Source organism: Tachysurus vachellii, chromosome 12 (assembly GCF_030014155.1).
Source record: "Tachysurus vachellii isolate PV-2020 chromosome 12, HZAU_Pvac_v1, whole genome shotgun sequence".
Lineage (NCBI taxonomy): Eukaryota > Metazoa > Chordata > Actinopteri > Siluriformes > Bagridae > Tachysurus > Tachysurus vachellii.
This window is the reverse complement of record NC_083471.1, coordinates 16704224-16728972: the sequence shown is the minus strand read 5'-3', so window position 1 is coordinate 16728972 and position 24749 is coordinate 16704224. Positions and strand designations below refer to the sequence as shown.

The 24749-nt window shown below is 37.3% G+C and overlaps 1 protein-coding gene across 2 annotated transcripts; it reads left to right on the top strand.

The window, feature by feature from the left end:
* The first annotated feature begins 708 nt into the window (after positions 1 to 708).
* mamdc2a (MAM domain containing 2a) lies at positions 709 to 24410 on the top strand. 2 transcript variants are annotated; one of them, XM_060884057.1, is made up of 14 exons: positions 713 to 898; positions 1513 to 1632; positions 6199 to 6449; positions 7037 to 7121; positions 7237 to 7374; positions 8935 to 9197; positions 11332 to 11425; positions 12003 to 12149; positions 13664 to 13929; positions 15410 to 15506; positions 16384 to 16539; positions 18529 to 18788; positions 20231 to 20315; positions 22847 to 24410. In XM_060884057.1, the coding sequence occupies exons 1-14, from the start codon at positions 868 to 870 to the stop codon at positions 22903 to 22905; spliced, it is 2052 nt and encodes a 683-aa protein (XP_060740040.1). In that variant the 5' UTR covers positions 713 to 867; the 3' UTR covers positions 22906 to 24410. The 2 variants fall into 2 exon arrangements, with proteins under 2 accessions (XP_060740042.1, XP_060740040.1); XM_060884059.1 differs by lacking the exons at positions 20231 to 20315; positions 22847 to 24410 and having other exon boundaries at positions 709 to 898; positions 16384 to 16535; positions 18529 to 18735.
* The last annotated feature ends 339 nt before the right edge of the window (positions 24411 to 24749 follow it).

Genomic DNA, 24749 nt, shown 5'->3' with positions numbered 1-24749 from the left:
GTTGTATAAAATGAGATAAAAAGTCATTCTGGATAAGGGCATGTGCCAAATGAAAACATAAGCAGTCATGTGTAGACCACATTTGATGGTAAGTAGAGCAATCAGAGAGCTCAAGATCCAGTTTCTTAACTTATATTCAGATTCAGCTCTCAGCATGCAGTTATTAGCCTACTGTGTCACCTCCCTCACATGAAGGAGCGATAATATTTATGATTCTAAAAATATCATTTTGGCATATGTTACATCTGTTCATCAGTTCCATAATAAAATCCATCCAAAATATTTGAAGAATATGTGCAGAAGGATCTAAGTTCATTATTACACTTCACACTGTGAAAATGGACAAAAAGAGAGAAAAATATGACAAATAAATATGACAAATGCTGAGGTAAGGAAAAGAAATATAAGAGTTACAAAATAATAGGTAAAAGGTTGAGGTAAAAAGCTGAGGTTAAAACAAATCTGAGGTAAAAGTGAATCACATACAGGGGGCGTGGCAGGGCGTGGATGACGTCACCTCTTTCTGAGTCTAGAGTCTCAATAAGCTTTTCATTCCCTTACAATGTCTCCCTACTCAGTCTAATGCCCACGTGGGCACAGCGGAGTGAAATCCGTGTGTACTGAGACACGATCCGGAGATCCTTCGTGTCCATCACTGAGCTGTGCGAATCACTGACACATGGCCCTCCTCTTTCCAGCTGCAGACAGCAAGCCCACCACACACTCCTCCATCCAGACCATGCACACTGCAGCTGAAGCTCTGCAGGACACAAGGAGTGCTTCACTAAGCACTGAACATCCCAGAGCAACACTGCTTTCACTGTCTCTTCTCTCCGATCATATCTTATACCCAGTCGGATAAATGCCATGCGCCTTCTTCATCTTTCCACTCTTCTGGGTAAGTCATTTTTTAACACATAGAAGTAAAAATACAATACATTTAGTATTGAATAGAATACTAAAGTGAACTTTTTTCTCTGTTTGAGATGCAGTTTGTTTGTGTCATTGGCTTTTAATGCCCTTAATTTTAATTTTTTTATTTTTTTGCGTCACAGCGGCATCATTTGCAGAGAAAATGGTTATATGCAATGCGTATACAATGTAACGTGCGCTTTTGCCTTAAAGGTTATGCATTTCTTCCAAGATTTTCATTATGTGTACGTGCGCGCGCGTGTACGTGTGTGTGTGTGTGTGTGTGTGTGTGTGTGTGTGTGTGTGTGTGTGTGTGTTGGTTTGAGTGAGGAGTGGAGGGAGTTGGAGGGGTATGAATGAAGGGTCATGACACCAGAAGGACAGGAATATCTGACAGTTTTGACCTTGTTGGGACATTTAGATGGTCCTTAATAGGAAATTTTTAATTTAATAATAATAATAATAATAAACACTAAACCAAAAGAGCCAAACACTTTTCCTTTAGCTGTAGGTTTGGGCATAGTATTAAATGGCTGCATTAATGATTATATCAGTGGAAGGTCCTCTTAAGGATAGTAATACGTTTGTGTGTCTGTGTAGTGGTGGTGCTGGCTGTAAGAGCACACCGACATTTGTTGCCCGGATCTTGTAGCTTTGAGAGTGACACATGTGGCTACACTTCGGATCCTGCACATGCTACCTGGACAGTGAACAACGAAGGTAAATCTGCCAAAATCTTTACATAATAATGAATTTTCCCAGTTCATACATTAATCAATAAAGTATTTGTAATCATGTTGAAACTTTAAGTATATACATGTATATATTTATTCATTTTAGAAATTACTCATACTCATTGGATTTAACTCTTATCTGGGGGACACTGGGCAAGAGTAGGGTAAGCTTAAAGGGCCAGGTCATCTGCCTGACATGTCCCAACTATTAGTAGATTGGGACATCAAACCTGGTGAAGAACAAAGCTCATCTGACTTGTCTTGATTTTTTGCTGTCTTTAGGTACTCAAGTTGCTTGTGGTCTGTGTATACAGTTAACAGGTACAGGACTTTGTAGTGGTAATGAGTGTTGTAAGGAAGAGCATGGTGCCTGAATAATGGACTAACAACTGTTATGCGAAATGGTTTGTGTAAAATAGCACAGGGCACTGAGCACGGTTCCTTGACCATATACTGCCCATGCTGTCCATGCTGATTAATCTCTCCGTATGTGGCTCATTGATCAATGCGATAGAAAGGCTCTCCACAGTAGAAACAAAGCTTTACATCTAAACCGTTCTGATGCTCTTTGGAACTCCGGTGTGGACAGTGTGCATAGACTCTTTGGTTTGAGAATGCCTTTATCCACAATGACTGATTCAGGGCTTAATTCGTGTCTCAATGAGCAGCGTCTCTTAATAGATGGCCAGGCCAGTAGCAGCATCCAGATACACACTGCTGTCCCTATAAGCTAATTCTGTGACTACATGTCTTCTTAACTATCTTCTTTAAAAAGCATGTCAAACTCCACTGAATATTCTGCTGCAGTTCCACGAAGTCCCATGGTTTAGAAGATGTTCCCCTGATTTGAGGTTCAGGAGATGTTCCCTTACTTCTTTGACATTTGGACGGTATTTAAACCCACTTCATGGGTTTCATGGTGTTATGGTTGTTCAGCCAAACACCACTGCTCTACTCTGCTTTACTTTGTCTATAAGTATCACCTTTGACATGATCTCATGACAAGCAGTAGTACAAACACTGTAGTAAAAGGCTTTTACATGTGGATTTATCTACATCATTCTAACTGGGTATGAATTATAAGAAACATGCTGCTGGCTGCTGCTGGTTGAGAACAGCCAACTGTTGTAACTGATTATGGAGATTCCCTAATGTAGCATAGACAGCAAAGATCTGCTGCTGTTGTTCATGGACTTCAAAGCCTTGATTGACTTCGATGAAGCCTGCTAGGTCCATATTATCAGTCTTAGGCAGATGGGCAGTTGTGAGGGTCGTGTAAAGAAAATATCTGATCGAAATATGTCAGAAAGATTTAAGCTGAAACATTTTAGTTTACTGCAATCATAAGCCTTACCATAAAATATAGCTTCTTTAAATAGTTTTTATTCCTCTGTGAAGAACTTTAAGCTTGAGCTTTAAGACTTCTATTCTTCTATCTACTCTTTGAATGGGATCTCTTTGGAAAGCTAAAACTATGGGCTTTTGAAAGAATGATGAAAGGCCAAAAGAAATCTTAAATAAAGATTTAGAGTAGAAAAATTGGCTACTGCAGGCAGAATACTCAAGCCCAGTCACCAGTAACAAAGAAGTATCTGTCTCTTTGTTGCTTGTATAATAACAATTAACCAACTGAATATTTGGAGAACTTTTACTTTTAACTATAATTAATTATTATTATAATAATGGCTGAACAGCCACTAATAAAAACAACCCAGTAGCTGGTGGACAAAAACCATCACACAACAATCCAAATTTTTTCTGAAACTTTTTTCCTGCTTGATAATTTATCAACCATTATCAAGCAGGAAAAAAGTTTCAGAAAAAAGTTTCAGGCTTCTGTGACCTCAGTTAAGCCATAAACATGCATCTATATGATGCTGTGATGAGCTAGGATCTCATGAAGGACCTCCTGATCTATCGATTTTGAAAGTGATAGCTAACATCCAAGAAATTCTCTATTTCAACTTCAAATTGACCTCTTTGGAACTTGACCAGTATACAAGCTGGGTGTTTTTATAATTGAAGCCCATCTGTTTTTTGTCATGTAATGTTTCCAAAAACAGCAGCTTGTTCTTTAATTTGTTAAGCAAGACTGTATTCAAAAAATAGAATATTTTTTCCTCTTTATTGCTTTTCAGCCAAAAAGCTTGTGCTATTGTAAACAGCAGCTGGTATTAAGATGTGCAGCCTAGATAGTTGTGTAATGGAGACAGAGACTTTACCAGTGGATTAGTGATGCAAGGACATGAGTACATCAGAATCACCTCATTAACAGCCTTTTCAGGTCTACGCCAGGTGGTCGTAACCACCCTGAATGCCACAAATGTCACTCCCTGTGGTTTTGGATATGGCTCGGATGTGCCACATTTCCTTCAATGTGTAGCTAAATAGTGTCATAAACCCAGGCTGGATTGTGACTGTTTAGTTTCCTGGGCAACTCCAGGACTAACTGTGTGATGGAAATACCCACCGTTTATTTTAAGTTCAGTTGAAAGTAAAAGCCTGCAGCATAAAGCATTTTTCTCTCAATAAATAATGTTTACAAATACAGTACAAGGTGCTTTAAGCCAGTGGAGTAAGTAGAATTTCACTTTTAGCAGTGACTTGAGTTTATACCACAATCGATGATACATCTGGTGGACTGGAGGTGTATGACTTGTTGGTCTGGGAAAAATGATGAATGTGAGAAAAAAAGATGACTCTACTAACCTGCCCTGGTTTCTTGAGACATTACATTCAAACAGCTGCAGAAATCATTTGTAAGCATGTTAAGACATCCTGCATATTTCCAGAAACCCTGATCTCCCACCGCTCTTTTTTTTTTCCCCCAAATGTGTGAGTGTGTGCTTGTTTCTGAGAAAGCTAGGAAGTGTCAGCATGTATTGTGGTCAACAAACCACAGTGATTCTAGACCTGGAGAAAACTGAACCAGATTATCTTGTTATCATTGGAATACTCTTTAAATGTACTCCATGTGCATCTCATTGAACTCTGTCTACAAATGACATCACCTTCTACTTGGTGTCTAGACTGGGTGTTGCTTATTTGATGACTTGGGATGTTTAGACCATGAAATTGCTTGCACTACTGCAGGAAACTGCAGTCCCATTATAAATGGCTCAGTCAGCACTTATAACAACTGCTTTTTTGTTTGTCCCTGTGAATCTCACCGTGTGTGTTTTTACGATGCACTGATATGCTGCTCTGGGTACAGACCAATGTTAACTATGTGGTGACTAAAACACATTGCACTTTTCTGTCTTGAGCCTTGAGCACCCTGCATCATATGTCAGTAATATACAGTATGTGCAATATAAATGAGAAACCTACGACCCCACATGAGGCCTAGTTGTGGAAGCCCTGGTGTACAGTACATGTATGATGTAATTTATCAAACGTTCAGTTCAGGACAAAGTGAAACTTAAAAACATGTTGTCTAAAGCCTAGTATTTGCTCATGAGCTTAAAAAGAAAAATCCTAAAAGTGAAGCTGAGGTGCAGGAGAAGCACCTAATTTTACAGCAGTACATGCAAAGAGAAGAAAAAAGAAATAGTTCTGATGGCATCTGGTAAGAATAACTTTCACCAGGTGGACATCTGGACACCATGATGGTCCTGATTACAAACGTTATTGGTAGCAAAACATTGACCACATTACATCTATCATTACCTCATTTTTCAAAAAGCTTTATTTTTAAATGAATCCTTTTAATTTCGAGTGAAGCCAGTTATATGTGTTCTAGACATCCTTATGGTCTGGGTTCTTAGATGAACGGGTCTATTAATCATCCTTTGTTTGGAATTATTACATAATCCAAAGTGTGGGATAAGAGTTTATATAGCTCACACCTGGTTTCTGACATGCAGACTGGATATTAATATGGTACAGCCTGGACCACACGTTTATTATCCACATCACATCATCCTCAGCTATTACTAAAGTATATTAAACTATAAATGCAGTTGTTATGAGATGTCAGTTTCGTAAAAAAGAAATTAAGCCACAAATATCATAAAAAAAGCTATCTGTTTAACCTTGTTAGGACTTACTCCTAACTCTCATAACAATATATAGGCAAATATATATGGAAATGTGGAACACAATTGTATACAGTAGGATGACTTGTATGCTGTAGAATTAACAGTTTCTCTTCACTGAAAGTATGAGGTCCAAACCTGTTCCAGCATAACCTGCACATGGTTGGCCAAATTTGATGTTGATGTATAAGAACTGGAGTGTCTTGCACAGAGCCCTGACCTCAACCCAACTGTGATGAACTGCAATGCCGACTACACACCAGGACTCCTCAACCAACATAAGACCTAACACTCTTGTGCCTAAATGGCTATGTACATATGAGTGTCATGGTCAGCTGTCTACATTCTTTTGTCCATAACTACATTCGTTTTCTATTTGCTTTTTATTTAGGTAGTATATCATGTTAATGTGATGTTTATCTGAATAATTCACCAAGGATGTATTATAAAGACATATATATATAATATATATATATAAACTACATTCTGATGTCATGGCTACAATCTTCTTACAGGTCGCTTCATAGCTGCAGACTCCTCACTGATGGGCGAGGCTGACAAGGCTATTTTGGTGAGCCCTGAACTTGAAATCTTTGAATGGAGCTGTTTACGTCTAGTGTACCAAATCGCCGGGGCAGGCTCCCTAAAGGTTCACTTGCGCCCTGATGGTGAGAACTTTGACTACTTGCTATGGACGGTGGACAAACCCTCAGACAGCTGGTTAATAGCCAGTGTGGACCTGCGAATCTTTTCCAGATCCTACCAGGTACCACACAACATGGACTAGTCACCTTGCTGAAAAAGCAAAAAAAAAATTCTGACAGTCAAAATGTAGACTGAAGAAATATTACCTGATTAGTTTTAGTCAATTGTTAGCATTTGTAAAATATTATTTAAACAGGTTATTTTAATCCATCACTGTTTATTTGTGCAATTTGAAGTATTTCTAGGAGCTTGTCCATTAGAGGGTAGTTATGATAGTTATTAATTATTGCTACATGCATATTACTTCATTCCATTTTTTACAATAGTTTAATCATGTGTAATATTTCCACAGCTTTAAATGTACATAAAAAGATTTATAAATTTAGAGACACAGAATTTATTATAAACGTACTTATGATTTTTCCCTATGAAGTGTTTACGTTTTTATTGTGTACAAAAATGTTTATATATATATATATATATATATATATATATATATATATATATATATATATATATATATATATATATATATATATATATATATATACACACAGTAAAGAGCAATTCTTATTTTGCATTATAGATTTTGAGCTTTATGGAGCATTACCTTATACAGTATCTTCTATCTTTATATATTTCATTCAGCTTTTAATGGATGCCAGGCCCAACAAAGGGAAAGGAAACAGTATTGCTATCTTTGAAATTCATATCATACCCGGTTACTGTATAGGTAAATCTCTAAAGTTTTTTTTAAGTGCAACATGTCTTTAAACACATTCTTGTTAAATGGGCCATTATTTTTACAATATTTCCTAAACCTATGAATGTGTACTGCTTTGTTTTAGAGTGTAACTTTGAGGAAGATCATTTGTGTGGCTACCAAAACCTGTGGAACCCCAATGTGAACTGGTTAATGGGAGGAAGCCTCACTCGAGACCCTCAGTCCAACCTCCTATATGACAAGACTATAAACAATGACAGAGGTAAGCAATTGCAAACAACATCATCTGGAAATCACAATTGCTAAAGTGCTGGGAAATAGATGACTAACTTTCTTCAACCTCAACCCTATATCGAGTCCAGGGGGCTGTTAGAAATCAGTTTGCCAAGTCACTCCATTGTTTATTCATTCGTTCGTCTTTAGTAACTGCTTTATTTCGGTCAGGGTTACGGTGATTCTCGAGGAATACACCCTGTATAGAATGCCAGGGCACAGTGTTTGCACATTCTCACACTCATTAACACCTACAGGCAATTTAGCACAGGCCATATACTTTGATATACCACAATGTTTTTGGGAGTAGGGGATGAAACTTGAGAACCTGGAGGAAACCCATATGAATGCAGGAAGAATACTTTATATGTTAAGTTTTTTATGCCTCCTTAATGTACATGTATGCATCTTTATGTTTTGAATGATAGTGTTATATTAATATCCCCACATTCAGCCCAATCTCTGCTTATGACATTATAAACACTGCTAATACTCATGTGTCGTTCACAAATGAATCAGCTGTTTGAGTCATCAATTGTAACTAAACATTTCTATATATCAGCTTTTGATAAAAAGTCCTCACTATTCTGAATTCATGATTAAGTGCCATTAATCACATATATGATCAAAATGCATCAAGTATGTGAACAGTTAAGAAGTACAGGGTACAGAGATCTTTAAATTGTAAATTAATGAAAGTTAAGTCATCAGTTACAATTGGTATTAGTATTATTGGTTAAAATAAGTTTATTGACCATACTGATTTTAGAAGAAAAGAATTAGCATTAGCATGAGTATTAGCAGCGTTTCATTCATTCATTCATTTTCTACCGCTTATCCGAACTACCTCGGGTCACGGGGAGCCTGTGCCTATCTCAGGCGTCATCGGGCATCAAGGCAGGATACACCCTGGACGGAGTGCCAACCCATCGCAGGGCACACACACACTCATTCACTCACGCAATCACACACTAGGGACAATTTTCCAGAGATGCCAATCAACCTACCATGCATGTCTTTGGACCGGGGGAGGAAACCGGAGTACCCGGAGGAAACCCCCGAGGCACGGGGAGAACATGCAAACTCCACACACACAAGGTGGAGGCGGGAATCGAACCCCGATCCTGGAGGTGTGAGGCGAACGTGCTAACCACTAAGCCACCGTGCCCCAGCAGTGTTTCAAAGAATTTGAATTAACATGAGTATTATCAGTGTTTATAATTTCATAAGCAGAGATTGGGCTGAATGTGGGAATATATTAATATAACACTGTCATTCAAAATGTATGAATGCATCTTTATGCAGAAGACTCACATATGGTAGTGTTGCTCAGGGGTCCACATACTATCGGACATAGAGTGTACTGTATATTTAAAATAACAGAGCAAAGATTTCTACAAATTGAAAAAAATTGCAAATTGCAAGTCAGCCAAGTTATGTGTAGTTTTACAAAACAACAACTGCATCTGTCTCACACAAAGAATTGAGAATCATTGGTGCATCAAATATAATGTAGAATTTCATGGGATCATTTTTTGGTTATATGCAGGATCAGGTCGCTACATGTATGTCAGCTCACTTTATACCAAGGACTTCCAAGAGGTGGCAAAACTCGTGTCACCAATGATCAATGGTCCCATGTACGGCTGCTTGTCCTTCTACTACCAGAGCAACCAATCCAGAGGCAACTTCTTCTCTGTGTTCACCAGAGACCAGCTGGGCCACTATGAGGAGATATGGAGGCCAGATGTGTATGCCACATCCACTTGGAAACAAGTGCAGTTGGACATTAAAGTTTACCATCCATCAGAGGTCAGTGCAAGAAATGTCAAATCTACAAGGTGTGTGATACTGATGATGACTGAACATGCTACTTTACATGATCTCACAAGTTTCTTCATTGACCCTGTTTTTTAAATTCCCATCTCTGGGATTTTTCTTTTTAAAATGCTGCTTTTAGAATTTCAAAAGAAACGACACGGTCAGATATTTGGGTCAAGTTTATTGTTTTCACTGCAACTGAAAAAGCCTTGTAGGCTGAGAAACGCTCCAAAAATTACAAACTCCTCCTTAAGTTGGTTTCTCTACAACAATTAATCAGAGCATAATGCTGCACTCCATTAGTCTATGTTGCATAACTACACATCTTAATTAATCACAGAGTCCAGAAATGGAACAGTGAAACCTTTATATTGCTAAAGTGCTATTAGTGCTATTAACCACGTCAGCTCAGTGGTTGAACTTCAGCTTTGCCAGCAAATGAAGGTTTTTCTAGTGTTCTTCTTTTACCTTCGTTTTCATAATGAAATCCGGCCACAGCAGGCACTGGAATGTAGGACAGCAGCAGAGCCTACCCATCAATCATCCTGTGAACCTCAGAGCCTCAAGCGCATGGAAACACAGTGTCAGGGAAAATAAGCAATTTCCAACGGCTCACACTTACAGCGGGTCTGACTGTTGTGTCGCAAATTCAGAAACAGCTGTTGCTACATTCAGGTTTGGTGGTAATTTCATCGATTTGAGATGACAGGTTCTGTCGAGATTCTGGTTCTATTGAGGAATAAGGGATTGGAGTGTTTGGGGAAAGTCCTGTTATGTCAGCACCAGCTTCTATCAATTGTCAAACAGGCAGGCAGCCAGAGAGTAGCTGTGAGACTCACCTAGATGCAGAACAGCATTATTTAAAAAAAAAATATATATATGTATATATATATATATATATGTGTGTGTGTGTGTGTGTGTGTGTGTGTGTGTGTGTGTGTGTGTGTGTGTGTGTGTGTGTGTGTGTGTGTGTGTGTGTGTGTGTGTGTGTGTGTGTGTGTGTGTGTGTGAGAATTCTCTTTCTTTCCTTTAATCCTCAAATGAAATGTTTTAATCTAACTACAAAGATGTCCAGCTGACAAGACTCACTCAGCTTCCTAATAACCTGGATGACTGAGAAGTGTCACAGATTTATCTTCCAGGTTTTCCTTCCTTTAAAGGCTCACACAGCTCCTTATTAGGAAAGTTGCATATTAGGAAAGAAAACAGGCTACATTTAGCAGATATACAGTCAGATTTATATCAGTATCAGTGCTATGAATTATATTTTGTTATAAAATAGAATCTATATACACTATATAGAATCAGGGACGGACGTTGGATCAGGACTGTAATAGACTTTTAAATTGGGCATGGCTAAAAAAGTAAGCTTTTTTAAATAAATATGTGGGTGAGTTGTTTTTATTTTTACCTGCAACAACAATTAAAAACGAATTTAATTGCCTAATTTAACCATCATGACCCGGAAGTATGAACAAATAAAAGTTGCTGTAAAAGCAAAATCCAAAAAAAAAAAAAATCTACAAAAAACAAATAGAAAGAATAATAAAAAATATATATTTATATCTGTATTTGTATCTGTTCATACTACATTACTTTCCGAGCCATTTGTTCACTGCTCATTCGAATGCATCCATAAAAACAAATAAAAACCTAGGCTATATTTGTGATACACAGTGACATATTTGCATATTTCATAAAGCACACTACTGTGTAATGTTGTGATTGTATTATAACGCCAAATGTTTTGCATCTGGATCACGCAGTACATGAGTTAAGGTCGTAGCCTTAAAGGAGAAAGTGGGGATTGTTTTTGTCATCTCTGTGCTCGTAAACAGCTCATAGAAGTCTAGTTTCAAGGACTGTGTTTGAGTTTGTGCAGCCAGCACTTCGGGTCGGTGTAAATAAAGAGCGAGTGCTTGAGTGGGGTTCGGATATCATCTCAGGCAGATGGTGTTTGGTGTCTATAGCTCTCCATGGCTTATTTTTTTATACTGGAGAGCTTCAGTGCTCATAGGTTTAAGACGCTAATGTTTTGGTTATTTATTTCAAAACTGTCCAGTCCTGGATTTTTTCCATGTTTATGCTTTGCAAATCACATCTTGTGTTTTTTGATTGAATCAAGGTGGTGTATGAGGTAGCGTTCAACAGTCCTAATGGCGGCTACGTAGCTGTGGATGACATCGCCTTTTCTCCCAAGTTCTGCCACAATGCAACACGTCAGTATAGGCATGTTTCATAATGACTAATATCCTGTTATGTAGCAGTTCCTGATGAAAAATCTCACACTGTTTGCTGGAAAAAAAACATCAGATATATTGAAATTGCCAATATTAAAATAAATATAACCTGTACAGTATACTGTAAAACATGAAAATGTTGGGGAAATAAACGTCACCTGATTTATGGAAAGAAATCTACTATCTAAACATATATTTTTGCTAATTTTCCAGGTTTTGCATTTCTTATATTATGATTTGTTTCTCTAAAAGGATAGAAATTCATAGCAGTGTTTTGAAGATAGTGTTTCCAGGGTTAAAAGAGTTAATAAACAGCAATAAATGCTGCTTCTTGAGACAAATCTGGTCTTTGTGGATGGTGGAGACACGTAGGACCGTAGTTTGTTCTACTTTTCTTTCTTCCAGACATACAGGATATATGGAATATTTCCACATGTTACAAAGCCAGGAAAGTACCCTTCTGCTCAGCATTTGGCTCATCTGATGGCTCTTAAACTCAAAACATAACCTCCTTGTTTGATGACTAATGTAGTTTGTTTCTGCAACCTTCCCCCAGAGCCCACCTTTGACCCTTCTGTAGCTAACTGTGATTTTGAAGAGAGTCTGTGTCGGTACTATCAGGAGCAAGTTGGAGGTGCCGTGTGGAGCAGAGTGTCTGTGAAACCAAACGTCTATAGGATTGGAGACCACACTAATGGCGAGGGTATGTGGTGAGACATTTTTTACTTTAATACCACCAATAATCTGTCGTTTACCTCGTTTTTTTTTTTTTGCTATGGAAATATAATTCCCTACTTAAATGTAGCAGAAGATAAACACATGAAAATATTAAATCAAATACTGGAGATTTACAAAAAGGATGATATACTGTATATACATTCTTCTTTTCTGATGAAGCCAGTCTAAGCTGCCACACAACAATAGCACCCGATTTGAAACTTTGGATGTCTGTGGATAAGTAGGATTTTAAATATTTATTCAGCATTCATTACAACTTTGTATTTAAGACGTCAGTTAATTGCTACATGTTATTAATTTCACAGCACAACACCACTGCTCGATTTTATGAGCCCAAGTTCGAGCACACACTGCCGTTGCTATTGGCAACTGACAAGTGCGCTTGTCAAAGTGGAAATATTTACAGTACAATATGCTTTGAAGACATGGTAATCTATTTTTCCACAATGACTACATTTTATTATGTCATCAACCTGGGAACACTTTAGGGATTGATACCGTATTTACTGTGGATGCCTTTTGCATGAGTTATCTAGTTAAAGCAGAAACACCTTTGCTGTTGGGTTCTTTATTCAAATTTTATTAAATAAAAATGTTAGCAGATGCACAAAGGTTAGATCTAAAACCTCACTCACTCTCATTCATTTTCTACCGCTTATCCGAACTATTCTCGGGTCACGGGGAGCCTGTGCCTATCCCAGGCGTCATTGGGCATCAAGGCAGGATACACCCTGGACGGAGTGCCAACCCATCGCAGGACACACACACTCTCATTCACTCAAGCAATCACACACTACGGACAATTTTCCAGAGATGCCAATCAACCTACCATGCATGTCTTTGGACCGGGGGAGGAAACCGAAGTAGATGTAAAACCTCTATGAGTTTATTTCACAAAACAAGGAGCAAAAACAAAACAGGTCCAAGGGGTAAAAAGTGTAAAAATGTAGGAACACACAAAAACAGGGAATGCAAAAAGAAATAGAGGAAAGCAGTCAATATCTAGGAATGACAAGATTCAAGAACAAGAAACCAGGTACAGTCCAAACCCAAAGGCTTTGCATCATCGCAAATCCAAGGAATCTGAATAAATACCTCACAAACAGGCACTGAAACAAAGGGGCTTATGAAGAGGAACGGCAAACACACTAAAGAAGGAAAAGTTGAGCTCAATTAAAAGTCCAGGGATTAAAAACCTGGGAGAATTTTGAGAACCATGGTTGCATCCTGTGACAATTTATCTATGTGCAATAATATAACTTCTATTTATTAAAGGTCCTGACAGCTGTGAAGTAACAACTATAAGAACTACAAGGAGAAATATTAATGGTGGTTTGCTCAGCTCACAGTCCCCAGTTTGAGAAGCATCACTTTTTCTTTAGTGCACAGGACAAAAATAATTTTTACACAGATGCATACACATACAAATACAGTACAGGTCAAAAGGTGATTTCTCAATATTGTAACCCTGTGTTTCAGGCTGGTTCCTCATGGCCAACACTCGTTTCATTTCCCATATGGGTTACGTGAGCCGCCTGCACGGACCCTTTCTTCCAGGAAACCACAAATATTGTCTCAGGTTCTATTACGCTCTGCACGGCTTAAGGAAGATTGACAACATCCTGGCACTGTATGTCTATGATGAGCACAATGTAGCTCAGGCTAAGATCTGGACAGTGTCTGAAAGCTCCAGAGACGTGTGGACAGAGGTGGATGTTACATATCAGAGGCCAATGCCAACTAAGGTAAAAAAAGATGAGTTTATTATACAAAAATGATATATTGCTTAATTTTTTTGTGATTCCATTCAGGTTATACGTTTCATTTTTAAATAATTAAAATCAGTCAAAGCTAAATCCTCTCCTTAACTTTACTGAGTACTGTACCAGTGATGAAATTAAAGGGAAGTTCACATGACTAACTACAGTATGTGATGACAAATAAAGTTTTGAAAAGTGTGAACACTGCAAGTTTGCTATCCAAGTTTAAGTCATGCTGTAGTTTCAACATGAGATAAGAAATGACAAACTGCACGATTCTGGGCCAATTGGAACCAAGCTTTTAAAATGGCTTTTAAGGATTGTTGTAGTAAGCCTGGATTCGAGATGGTACAGTATTTGTGAATAATATCCGAAGAAGATCTCTGAACAGTTGAGCACAAAAGCTCCCATTTTTAGATAAGACTAAGTCTAAACCTTAAGAGAAAAATCCACTTTGAAATCAGGCACGTATTTATAAGCAATATGTGATTTTTGTTTGATTAGAGAATGCTTTCCAAAATTATCCACAATGCTGTTGGACTACCTGCTGATAGTGATGCCCATAAGAAGTCTTACCTGAAATTTCCGAAGCTCACCTAAGCTTCAACTTTCTTTTTTAATACCAACATCAAAGGCATTGCACTCATTATCTCGAGGATTGTTACCTAGTCGAACAAATCGCTCCTGTAAATTAGCACAACTTCCTTGTGCAGTGCATTCTGGGCTTTGAGTTCAGTTAGAGTGGATTTCACAGGAATATGGCTTTGGATGTCACTGGATGATTGTGAATGTGACAAGCAATTTTGGTTTTTGGAGCTGTTTTTACCTGACCATAATCAGTTCTAAACTTTGGTCTCCCCTTCGGAGACCATTCACAACCTTTGGGTAACCGTGGACAATTATCTGTCATTTTCTTCACATGTTGCTAATGAGACACGTTCATTTCAATTTCTTCTCTACAACATCAGAAGAATTTGGCCATTTGTATCCACACAGGCTGCTCAGCTGCTTGTTCTGTTTATTCAGCACTACAGCACCAGTGTGAACCAGTGGTGATGTATTCATTGATAGAGACTTCAAAGCACTTTTGTACGTCGTTCTGGATAAGGTCGTCTGCCGAATGTCATAAATATAAATGTTTTTCTATTGAACGCCAATGTAAATACATGAGCAACATCACTGTGTGACGTTATAGCAACAAACAACTACAATCTCCTCACAGGACTAATGCAATACAACACCAAATTCATAAATATCTCAATATAAACATGTTTAATGTGTTTCTTGGTGGACTTTTCCTCATACTTTCTTTTTTAAATTTTACAAACATTCAAATCATACATTTGCCACACAATATATTATCATAGTATTCTTATGGCAGGATACATGCATATGAAATATCTTTTATTGTTACTGTTTTATTTCTATTTGATAAAAAGCCAGTTCATTGCACTCTTTGTTGTAGATTGTGTTCGTCAGTATTTGCAGAAGCTTCTGGGGCTGTGGGCTTGTAGCTCTGGATGACATCAAGGTCACTCTTGGGGACTGTATTATGACCACAGGTAAGACTCGCATTCATGAAGTCACAACTGTATTTTTCTAAATTTTGGTGGTCAGGTTTATTTTAATACTAAATAATAGTTTAATTAAAATACGAATGTATATATTACTTCAAATTCATAATGTATAAATGTAGCTGAGTGTTTTGTTGCTCTGCTGAACTGAATGTGGTTTGGAAAGCATGCAGGCAGCAGCAGTGAATTGCTGTTTATCATCTCTTACTCTCCATAGTTACAGAAAACATCTGCTTTTGTGAACATAGAAATTAAAAGGGCAGTGGCTGTTTGACTGGACAGAAATAGACAATTTATTTCTCTCCAGTAGAAATTAAGAAGTGGAAATTTAGAAAAGAAAAGCCACTTTAACTGAAGTGGGCAAAAGATTGGTGTAACTGTAGCTGTAGATCTGACTGTTATTGTGACAAAGCCAGTATTTTTGTTTGATGGGGACTGTTGTTGTTTGGCATCACATCTGAAACCATCTGAAATCCGTAACTTTATATGTCAATTATTTGTGTTGATTTGTGCTGTAAAAATTATAGTTTGTGCGGGCTTGTAATTTTGAGATAACATAGTAGCATATTTAAAGGTTAGGTTGGCCAAGAATAATGATATGGTGTATTAAACTATATTCAGCTGTGCCTTTTTGTTGTAAATCAGAATTTCTATGTATGATAAATATTAGTAAGGAGCCAAGACATGAAATAAAGAGTCAATTCTGAGATTAGTGCACACACACAAACACACACACACACACACACACACACACACACACATACATCCAAACCATTTTAGAGTATGTGTGAGCAATAATGTTTCTGTGTGAATTTCCCTAAGATCTGTCTTTTGACCATGTATTTGGCATGTGCTGTGACTTCAGGTCCTTTGCGCCCACCACCGGGACACTGTTACTTTGAGACCGGAGACTGTGGATATACTCAGGAAAAAAAGTTTAAGAAAGCACACTGGTTACGGAACAGAGGTCCTACACCCACATCCTATACAGGGCCCAAGGGGGACCATACCTTAGGGGTAGGTAAGTCAATATACCTGTCTTATGCTTGTTAAAGTAGATTAGATTTCTGTGCTTTCTTGTTTTAATCTCTTACAGACTAATGGTCTGAAATGCAACAACTTTTGTTGAAAACTGCACCTATTGCACTGTTTACAGTGGCAGTTCCCTGCTAAAAAAACAGAATTGCTGGTCCAGCATAAGGTATGTTTTGCATGCTGGTACCAGCTTGGGATGGTGGTATGCTGGTCCAGCATTAGGTGCTGGTTGCTGTTGTGCTGGCCGACCAGCCTGGGATGCTGGTGTGCTGGCCGACCAGCTTGGGATGGTGGTATGCTGGTCCAGCATTAGGTGCTGGTTGCTGGTATGCTGGCCGACCAGCTTGGGATGGTGGTATGCTGGTCAACATATGTTGTCTTTTGGATACTAAAAGAGTTTATTTAAAATATTATATAAGTTTGTTTAAAATATTTATTGGTCAATGACATTTGCCATCACACTGTAATTTACACACGTGCACAAATAACGTTACACAATATAACCTTTACAACACACATTTTTGGTCTTAGCTTCCACTCTCTCTTTTAGCAAGGAACAAGCAGTATGTGGTGGCGATGACCATGTGTTTTTAAGAGGTGCTACCCGGAGTCGTTTGCCTTTAGACAACTCCTGCTCTATATCTTCTTTATTCTCTGAAAAATTATAAAAACAAAATAAGAAACAAAACTATATATCACTTATTTGTTTATATTGTGCAGTGAACGAGTTACGATAAAACAGCTACTGCTTAAGTTACAAACCATTAAGCATCAGTATTTGTGCCCTGAAGGAGTCTTGCTTCCATCGTACCCAATAAACCTGAGTTTGGTTAAACATGTCGTAGTTAAAGTCCTTAATATCGCTAGGTGAAACAACTGCTGTGCAGCCTTCATCTAGGTACCTCACGTATGCCAACATTCTGATTCCCAGTGATCAGCAGATTCGTCGTGTAGAAGTGGAAGTTTTTTATTTACCCAGAAACAAAATCCTGGCAAAAACATGATGATCTGGAACACGTGCACTTATACTAATTTCGATAAACACTGTAAGGTATAGAATGTAGTCGAAAACATTGCGAGATTTATTTTTGGAAAGTGCAGGAACTACATTTACCTTCATGAACATAGTTGCTTTAAAGGTTGCATAGCAACGCTGATGTTGGGTAATATCTCTTCACTTTACTAAAAAACAGACAAACTTAACTACTTCTTAATTGAGACAAATGGATTATATATATATATATATATATATATATATATATATATATATATATATATATATATATATATATATATATATATATATATATATATATATATATATATATATATATATATATATATATATATATATATACACATATATACACATATATATACAGTATATATATATCTTTCTAAATTTTGTATGATTTATATGCTGCTTCCCTCATGGAGCCCGGGAAGTCAACATTTGTTGCTATATTACTGTATGTAATTTGTGGAGACACTTTAATCTTTAAAGTTTAAAATGAACTTTTTTTGAAATTTTTATTCAAAAGAGGGAGCAAAAGAAATAACACACTTATAATTAAATATATTCCAAAATATTGTGTTTTAATCTTATATTAATGTGTTACATAGAAACATACACAAGCAAAAATAAAGGTTGTTCCCATAAAGCTCATTCCAGCAAGATCATACTGGTTAACCAGCTACACCAGCCCCGTTTTGCTTGATAGCACCATGACTATGCTGGCCACCCAGCTATACCGGCACTATACCAGCATTATACCAGCATTATACCAGCACTATACCAGCATTATACCAGCACTATACCAGCATGAACCAGTAAAATCCAGCCTGGACCAGCATGGAATTGATGCTGGTATATGCTGGATTTTTCAGCAGGGTTATTACAACAGCAGCATTTCTTTTGTCTTACCATGCCAGTTAATTCAGTCTAACATCATTATGACATTACTGCGTCTCTAAGGGTACTACATGTACATTGAGGCGTCCAACATGTTGCCGGGACACTCAGCACGTTTGGTGACGCCGGATCTACGGGGTTCATTCAGGACACAGTGTCTAACCTTTTACTACCATATGTATGGAACTGGAACAGGCGTCCTCAGCATTCTGCTGCGACAGAAGGGCAAAGTCAAAGAGACGCTGCTCTGGAGCCGAAAAGGAGAGCAGAGTATCTCCTGGATGAAGGCTACTGTGGATTATGACTGCATTCCCAAGCACAATGTGAGAGCATAGAGGCACATACACACACACATACACAATTACACATGCACACTCACACACACACACACAGAGGTTACTGGTCCAGCGATCACATGAGACATCAAAGTGGTTAGAATAGTGAGGAGGAGGAGGAAATGTTTTGAACTCACTCATGGTGTGTTGAACTTTGAGAATGAAACTTCCCGATGCTCCATTGATCACATGAGACGTTAGTGTGATTAGGTTGGTTGAAAAGAGCAAAATAATGACTTCTTGGAGTGTAGTCAGGGGGAAGAGTATTTCTAGCACCCTTAAGTAAAAATGGACCGTAATGTTTAAATATAATACAGTAACTTATCTCATAACATGAGTGATAGCTGAAGCTTAAACATAAACGGATGCTCTACAACTGCATATTGACACACCCTAATTTTCTGACACAAAAGCTTTTCTTAATTTCAAGTTCTCTTTTCTTCAAAGTTTAGAATTATGGACACACACATAATTAGTATTTATAGAAGTCTCCTGTGGAGAGAACAGAGCTGAGTTTCATCTTGGAATGTAAAATAAGATATGAGAGAGGGATCTCAGTTACACTCCTCCATGCAGAACGTTTCAAACCCTTTAAATTTCTAGGTTTGCGTGTGTGGACATAGAACATGGATTGTAAACTGTTTAGTTCTGTAGCAGCAATGATAAAAGCAAAAAGTGTTCTATAAGTATAGTAAGGTTTTTTTGGCAGCTTTGTAGAGTGTGGTATTGGGTCATACTGGGTACTGTAGGTGTTTAAGTTACCTGGAAGGCACCAGGGTGCTAAGAAATCTGACTGGCTTTAGGGAGGAAAATGCAGTTGGTGGTGGCACACATGCCCTGGGACCTTCTACCAGATGGCAGGAGGGTGAAGAGCCCATGAGATGAGTGAGAAAAGCAATGATTATTGTACTAGGCTATAATGATTGGTCTTTGAAGAGAAGGTGAGGAAATATATTGAATATGCTAAGTATGGCACTCCAAACCTCTGTTTCTTGATAGTTTGTTTATTTTATTGTAAAAACAGATCAGCACGGTTTCTAGAAGAAGAAGAAGAAGAAGAAGAAGAAGAAGAAGAAGAAGAAGAAGGCTTATATTTTTGTCACATTATATTTTTGTCTTCTTCTTCTTCTTCTTCTTCTTCTTCTTCTTCTTCTTCTTCTTCTTCTTCTAGAAACCCTGCTAATCGTTTCATATTTTCACAATAAATTAAACAAATTAGCAATAAACAGAGGATTGCAGTGCTATATTAAGATGTACAGTACATAAGATGGTACTTATTTTTCAGTGGTAAAGCAGGGTAGAGGCAAAAATACATACCATTAAGGTAATCTTTTTGACATTATTTCAAACTGTGTTGAGATCTAATTGATTGTTTTATCTATCTCTGTTTTTTTTTTTTACATCTTTTTCTTTTTTTTTTTTTTTGGCAGATTATAATTGAAGCTGTCAGAGGCCCTTCATTAAGAAGTGACATTGCTATTGATGACATTGTATTTCAAACAGGACCATGCCAAGGTGCGTATGACTGTTACAGTCCAGTCTATTCAAAGCCATGTCAGGTCCAGACTAAATAGAGATTGAGTGATTACAGTATGTACACAGACCACAGAGATGTGGTCTCATTTATTAAAGCTAGCATAGAAAACGTTTGGGTGTAAATGGCACTGAAGTGCGTTTTCACAGGTGTACACAACGGATATTCATAAATCCTGTACATTTCTACATAAAAATTACTCTGTTTGTGCACGGCTACATTTGTTCTCTATAAAATGGTACGGTAGCCTGTATTCAGCACGGCTTTTTACAGAGCGAGGATTTCAAAAGACTTAAGGAGATGAACATCAGGGATAGTGAAATAGAGTAAAAAAAAGGTTTACTTGCCACTTGAATGGTTTGTCCAAGGACTAACCAGTATTTTTTATTTAATGCCTAAATGTATGCAATCTAATGCCCCAATTACGTTGAGAAAACGTGTGAAAAAATCTCTCATTGTTGTCTTGTCTGCTGCAGAAAATGTTATGTACTCCATTGAGAGAGATACTGTATGAATGCATGTATGATGTGTCATTATTTGGCTCAGACTTGGCTGAGAAATGCCAAACCTGTCTCCAGTTTCTCAATTTAATGTGCTCTGTGGCTAGAAACCCTGGAATAGAAATTTACTAAATCTGTACTGAGCAAATTAAACCATCTCAATCCATCCCATCTGCCCCGCATTCAGTAATTAATCTGTCTGTTATGATGATAGAATTGAAAATAAGTGCCATTACTGGCAACTTCTTTCCCATTAGGGTGAAAGAAAACTTTCACATACATGTCACATTTTCTGCATATAAATTTGTACATGCACAGTTTATCCACAAAACCATGGCTGATAAACAAGGCACTAGAACCATTCAGAATTGTGAAAGATATTTGTATCAAACATTTGTCGAATTGTGTATTTATAATCACACCCTCCAGTGTCACCCATATGAGGATGAGGTTCCCCTTTGAGTCTGGTTCATCTCAAGGTTTCTTCCTTTACCATCCAAGGGAGTTTTTTTCTCACCACTGCTTCCTCAGTCACCTCAGACTTGCTCATTGGGGATAAACACAAACACATTTATATATATCTAATATTAATCTTGAATTAATCTTTATTTTATTCTTTATAATAACCTTTTGTTCTATGTTTATGTTCTGTAAAGCTGCTTTGAGACAATGTCAATTGTAAAAAGCGCTATACAAGTAAAGTTGAATTGAAGTGAATATTTATTTAAACCTTGCACTGGTGTCAAGGGCTTTGTCAGATCCTGTTAACTCTGTTATGGATGGCACATAATGATGATATAATCACTCTTTAAGACTATATGTATTATGACTTGACAGAAATTAGATCAGAAATATTTAACAGCCACCTCCGCCTTGTGTGTGTGGAGTTTGCATGTTCTCCCCGTGCCTCGGGGGTTTCCTCCGGGTACTCCGGTTTCCTCCCCCGGTCCAAAGACATGCATGGTATGTTGATTGGCATCTCTGGAAAAATTGTGTGATTGCGTGAGTGAATGAGAGTGTATGTGTGCCCTGCGATGGGTTGGCACTCCGTCCAGGGTGTATCCTGCCTTGATGCCCGATAAGCGGTAGAAAATGAATGAATGAATGAATGAATATTTAACAGGCTACGCTGCCAGCACAGCACCCAGAAATGTATATTGCATTACAAAAATATAAACTGAATATAAGCCTGTGGTAGCTTTCCAGAATAGCCTCGGGTTCCACTAGCTGTTAATAGCAGCAGGTGATGTTTGACATGGACCTGGGTCACATCCAGAATTAGTCTATTAGGTATAACGGACATGTCTCCAGGCCAGAATGAGTGTATGAGTTCCAAAAAATGAGCCTGTGTGCAACTATCACATTTAGTCCAGGGTCTTGCTTTCCCTTATTTATTCCCAAGCGTTTCTAATGGGGACATGCTGCAGCATCATATGTCTGGAAAAGTGACATAGCAACAGACTTGCTAGGTTTTAACAGTCATAGTTTCAGAAGAGCAGAAATTCTGCCTCCTGCTCAGGAGACTTTGACTGTCGTACTTAGTTAAGCTTAACTGAGAAGTTGTTAATAGATTCAGGAAACTCTTTTCCTTCATCGTTTATTAACTCTTTTATCGAGTATCTAGTTTCCTTGTGATGTCACACACCACAGTTGTGATTAACGGCTTAAACACAAATGTTTTTGTCTTCGAAGTAACTAGTGATATCAAACCCATGATATGCCAAGTGCTTGTTCATAATCATCTATAATTTTAAGGTCTTATTATTAACTACTAAAATTTCTGAGTAAGATTATCCCAACAGAGGGAAAAGTGTCTTGGACTCAAAAGTCAACAGTGTCCTGAGAATTTTTATATCAGACTTGCGGCCATAAAATAATTCATTTGCTTCTACCGATTGAAAATGGTGATCATCAGGTGATTTTCATTCTGCCAGAGGGACAGAACGAGAGTGTACTGGTAAAAAGGGTTCAACACTTTATCTTACAGTCTTTCTCTCTTCTGTCTTTCATAGATCACGGTGACAGCTTTTACTCAGGCTTCTCTGAGGACTTCAATGAGATTGAGTACTAAGCAAGGCACTGGAATATTCTGTGTTTGTATCTGTTTGTTGCTATGCATGACCAAACTGAGAAACACATTTTGTTGGTTTTCTTAGTGGAATGCTTTCATGGACATAATATCGCCAGAGTTTTTAGATGTTGCAAGGATAGCTTGGGAACTTTATTTTATAAATCTTGCTTAGAAGTTCTTAAATTAGAAATGCTTTTTGTATTTTAAAGTAGCAGTTTGTCATTATTCCAGTCGTCTTCTTGAAATGCAAACACTGACCTGCCGTTATCCTTGCTGTTGAAACTACATATGCCTTGTGAGCTGCATTTAAAGACCGAGCAGTACTGTAGAGGACGAGCTGTTTTCCGAGCTGGAAAAAAATGTAACAGAAGTTCCGTGGGATCTAACGAAACTTTGAAGGAGGTGATTATTATGCCTATAAGCACTTTCATATATTGCAGACTGCACCTTTAATACTTTTTGTTCATTGACATCACACAGCATTTTGCCTTTATTATTATTATTATTATTATTATTATTTTGTCTGTATTGCTGAAGTGAAAGGTTTGATTATGTTTGAATTTCATAAAACTTAAAGAGCAATAACACTAACTTTTTGCTGACACTGTGTATTTATACTGAACAAAACTATATTGTAATGTATTGTATTGTTTGTATGGTCACTGATGTCATGTCACGTCATATCGTGTTAGGTTCATTACATTTTGATTAACACATCAGACTTCAAAATTTGTACCTTTTGTATTATTCGGATTGCTTTTAATAAGTTCATGATTTGTCTGTTTTTACGGTATTATATCGAATGAATAAACACTGTTTGATACAGAAGCCCTCAAGAAACCTTTAAATTGTGTTTTATGCTTTCATGTTATTTGGACACATTTCACTTTATGAATAAGTGCAATTTAAATAATGATACAAACCTATTCAAGGATCTCTTACACGTGAACAGATGCCATAATGTAAATGGCAAGATGGTGCCATCTAATGGGGGAGTTTTGCCATGAAAATCAAATACTGCAAGTTACAAGTGTTAACTGACAGAAATCATGGCCATAATCTTAATATGCTGTGGACACGATTTAATTATCTCATTAACACACCTTATTAAGTCATATGCATGAGTTAAATATGTTGTTCATACAGCTTCCGAAATCATGTCCAAATAGACATGAAGTTGTGGACATTATATAATAAGATCATTCCCAATCCCTATAAAGTCATGAAAATTAATTAAATATCTCATTCTCACACTTTATTAAGTCATGGACTTGATTTAAATATCTCTGTATTCCAAAGTCGCAACTATAACTTTATTTCACATGCCTTACTACATAGTAGAGATGATAAATCATCAGGATTTCCACAGCATGATTTATTTATCTCTTTCCCAAGCCTCAGACATGTCCATGATTTAAAGTTCCCCCTAGTAATTATCACCTTCCTGTGTTATTAGTCGAGGTCACACATGGTTTTATTACATACAGATGTTACTAGCATGAAAACAGGACCAATAATCATGATCTAACACTTTCATATTATTAATTATAACATTAAGTTTGAAAAATACTGTATATAACTTCTGTACAATTATACATACAATGTACATATTATGTTTTGTATTTCTTATACTCCTCATTCTCAAACATATTGTGCCTTACAAACATCTGCACTATTTTATTTATGTGTATCTATATATACCTTACTGTACATTCTGCCTAATATTTCACATTCATGTATGTCTGTCAATCTATCTATCTATCTATCTATCTATCTATCTATCTATATTCACTGTACATATGTTTACATATATACCTAAATATATAATAAATGCTGTTACATGC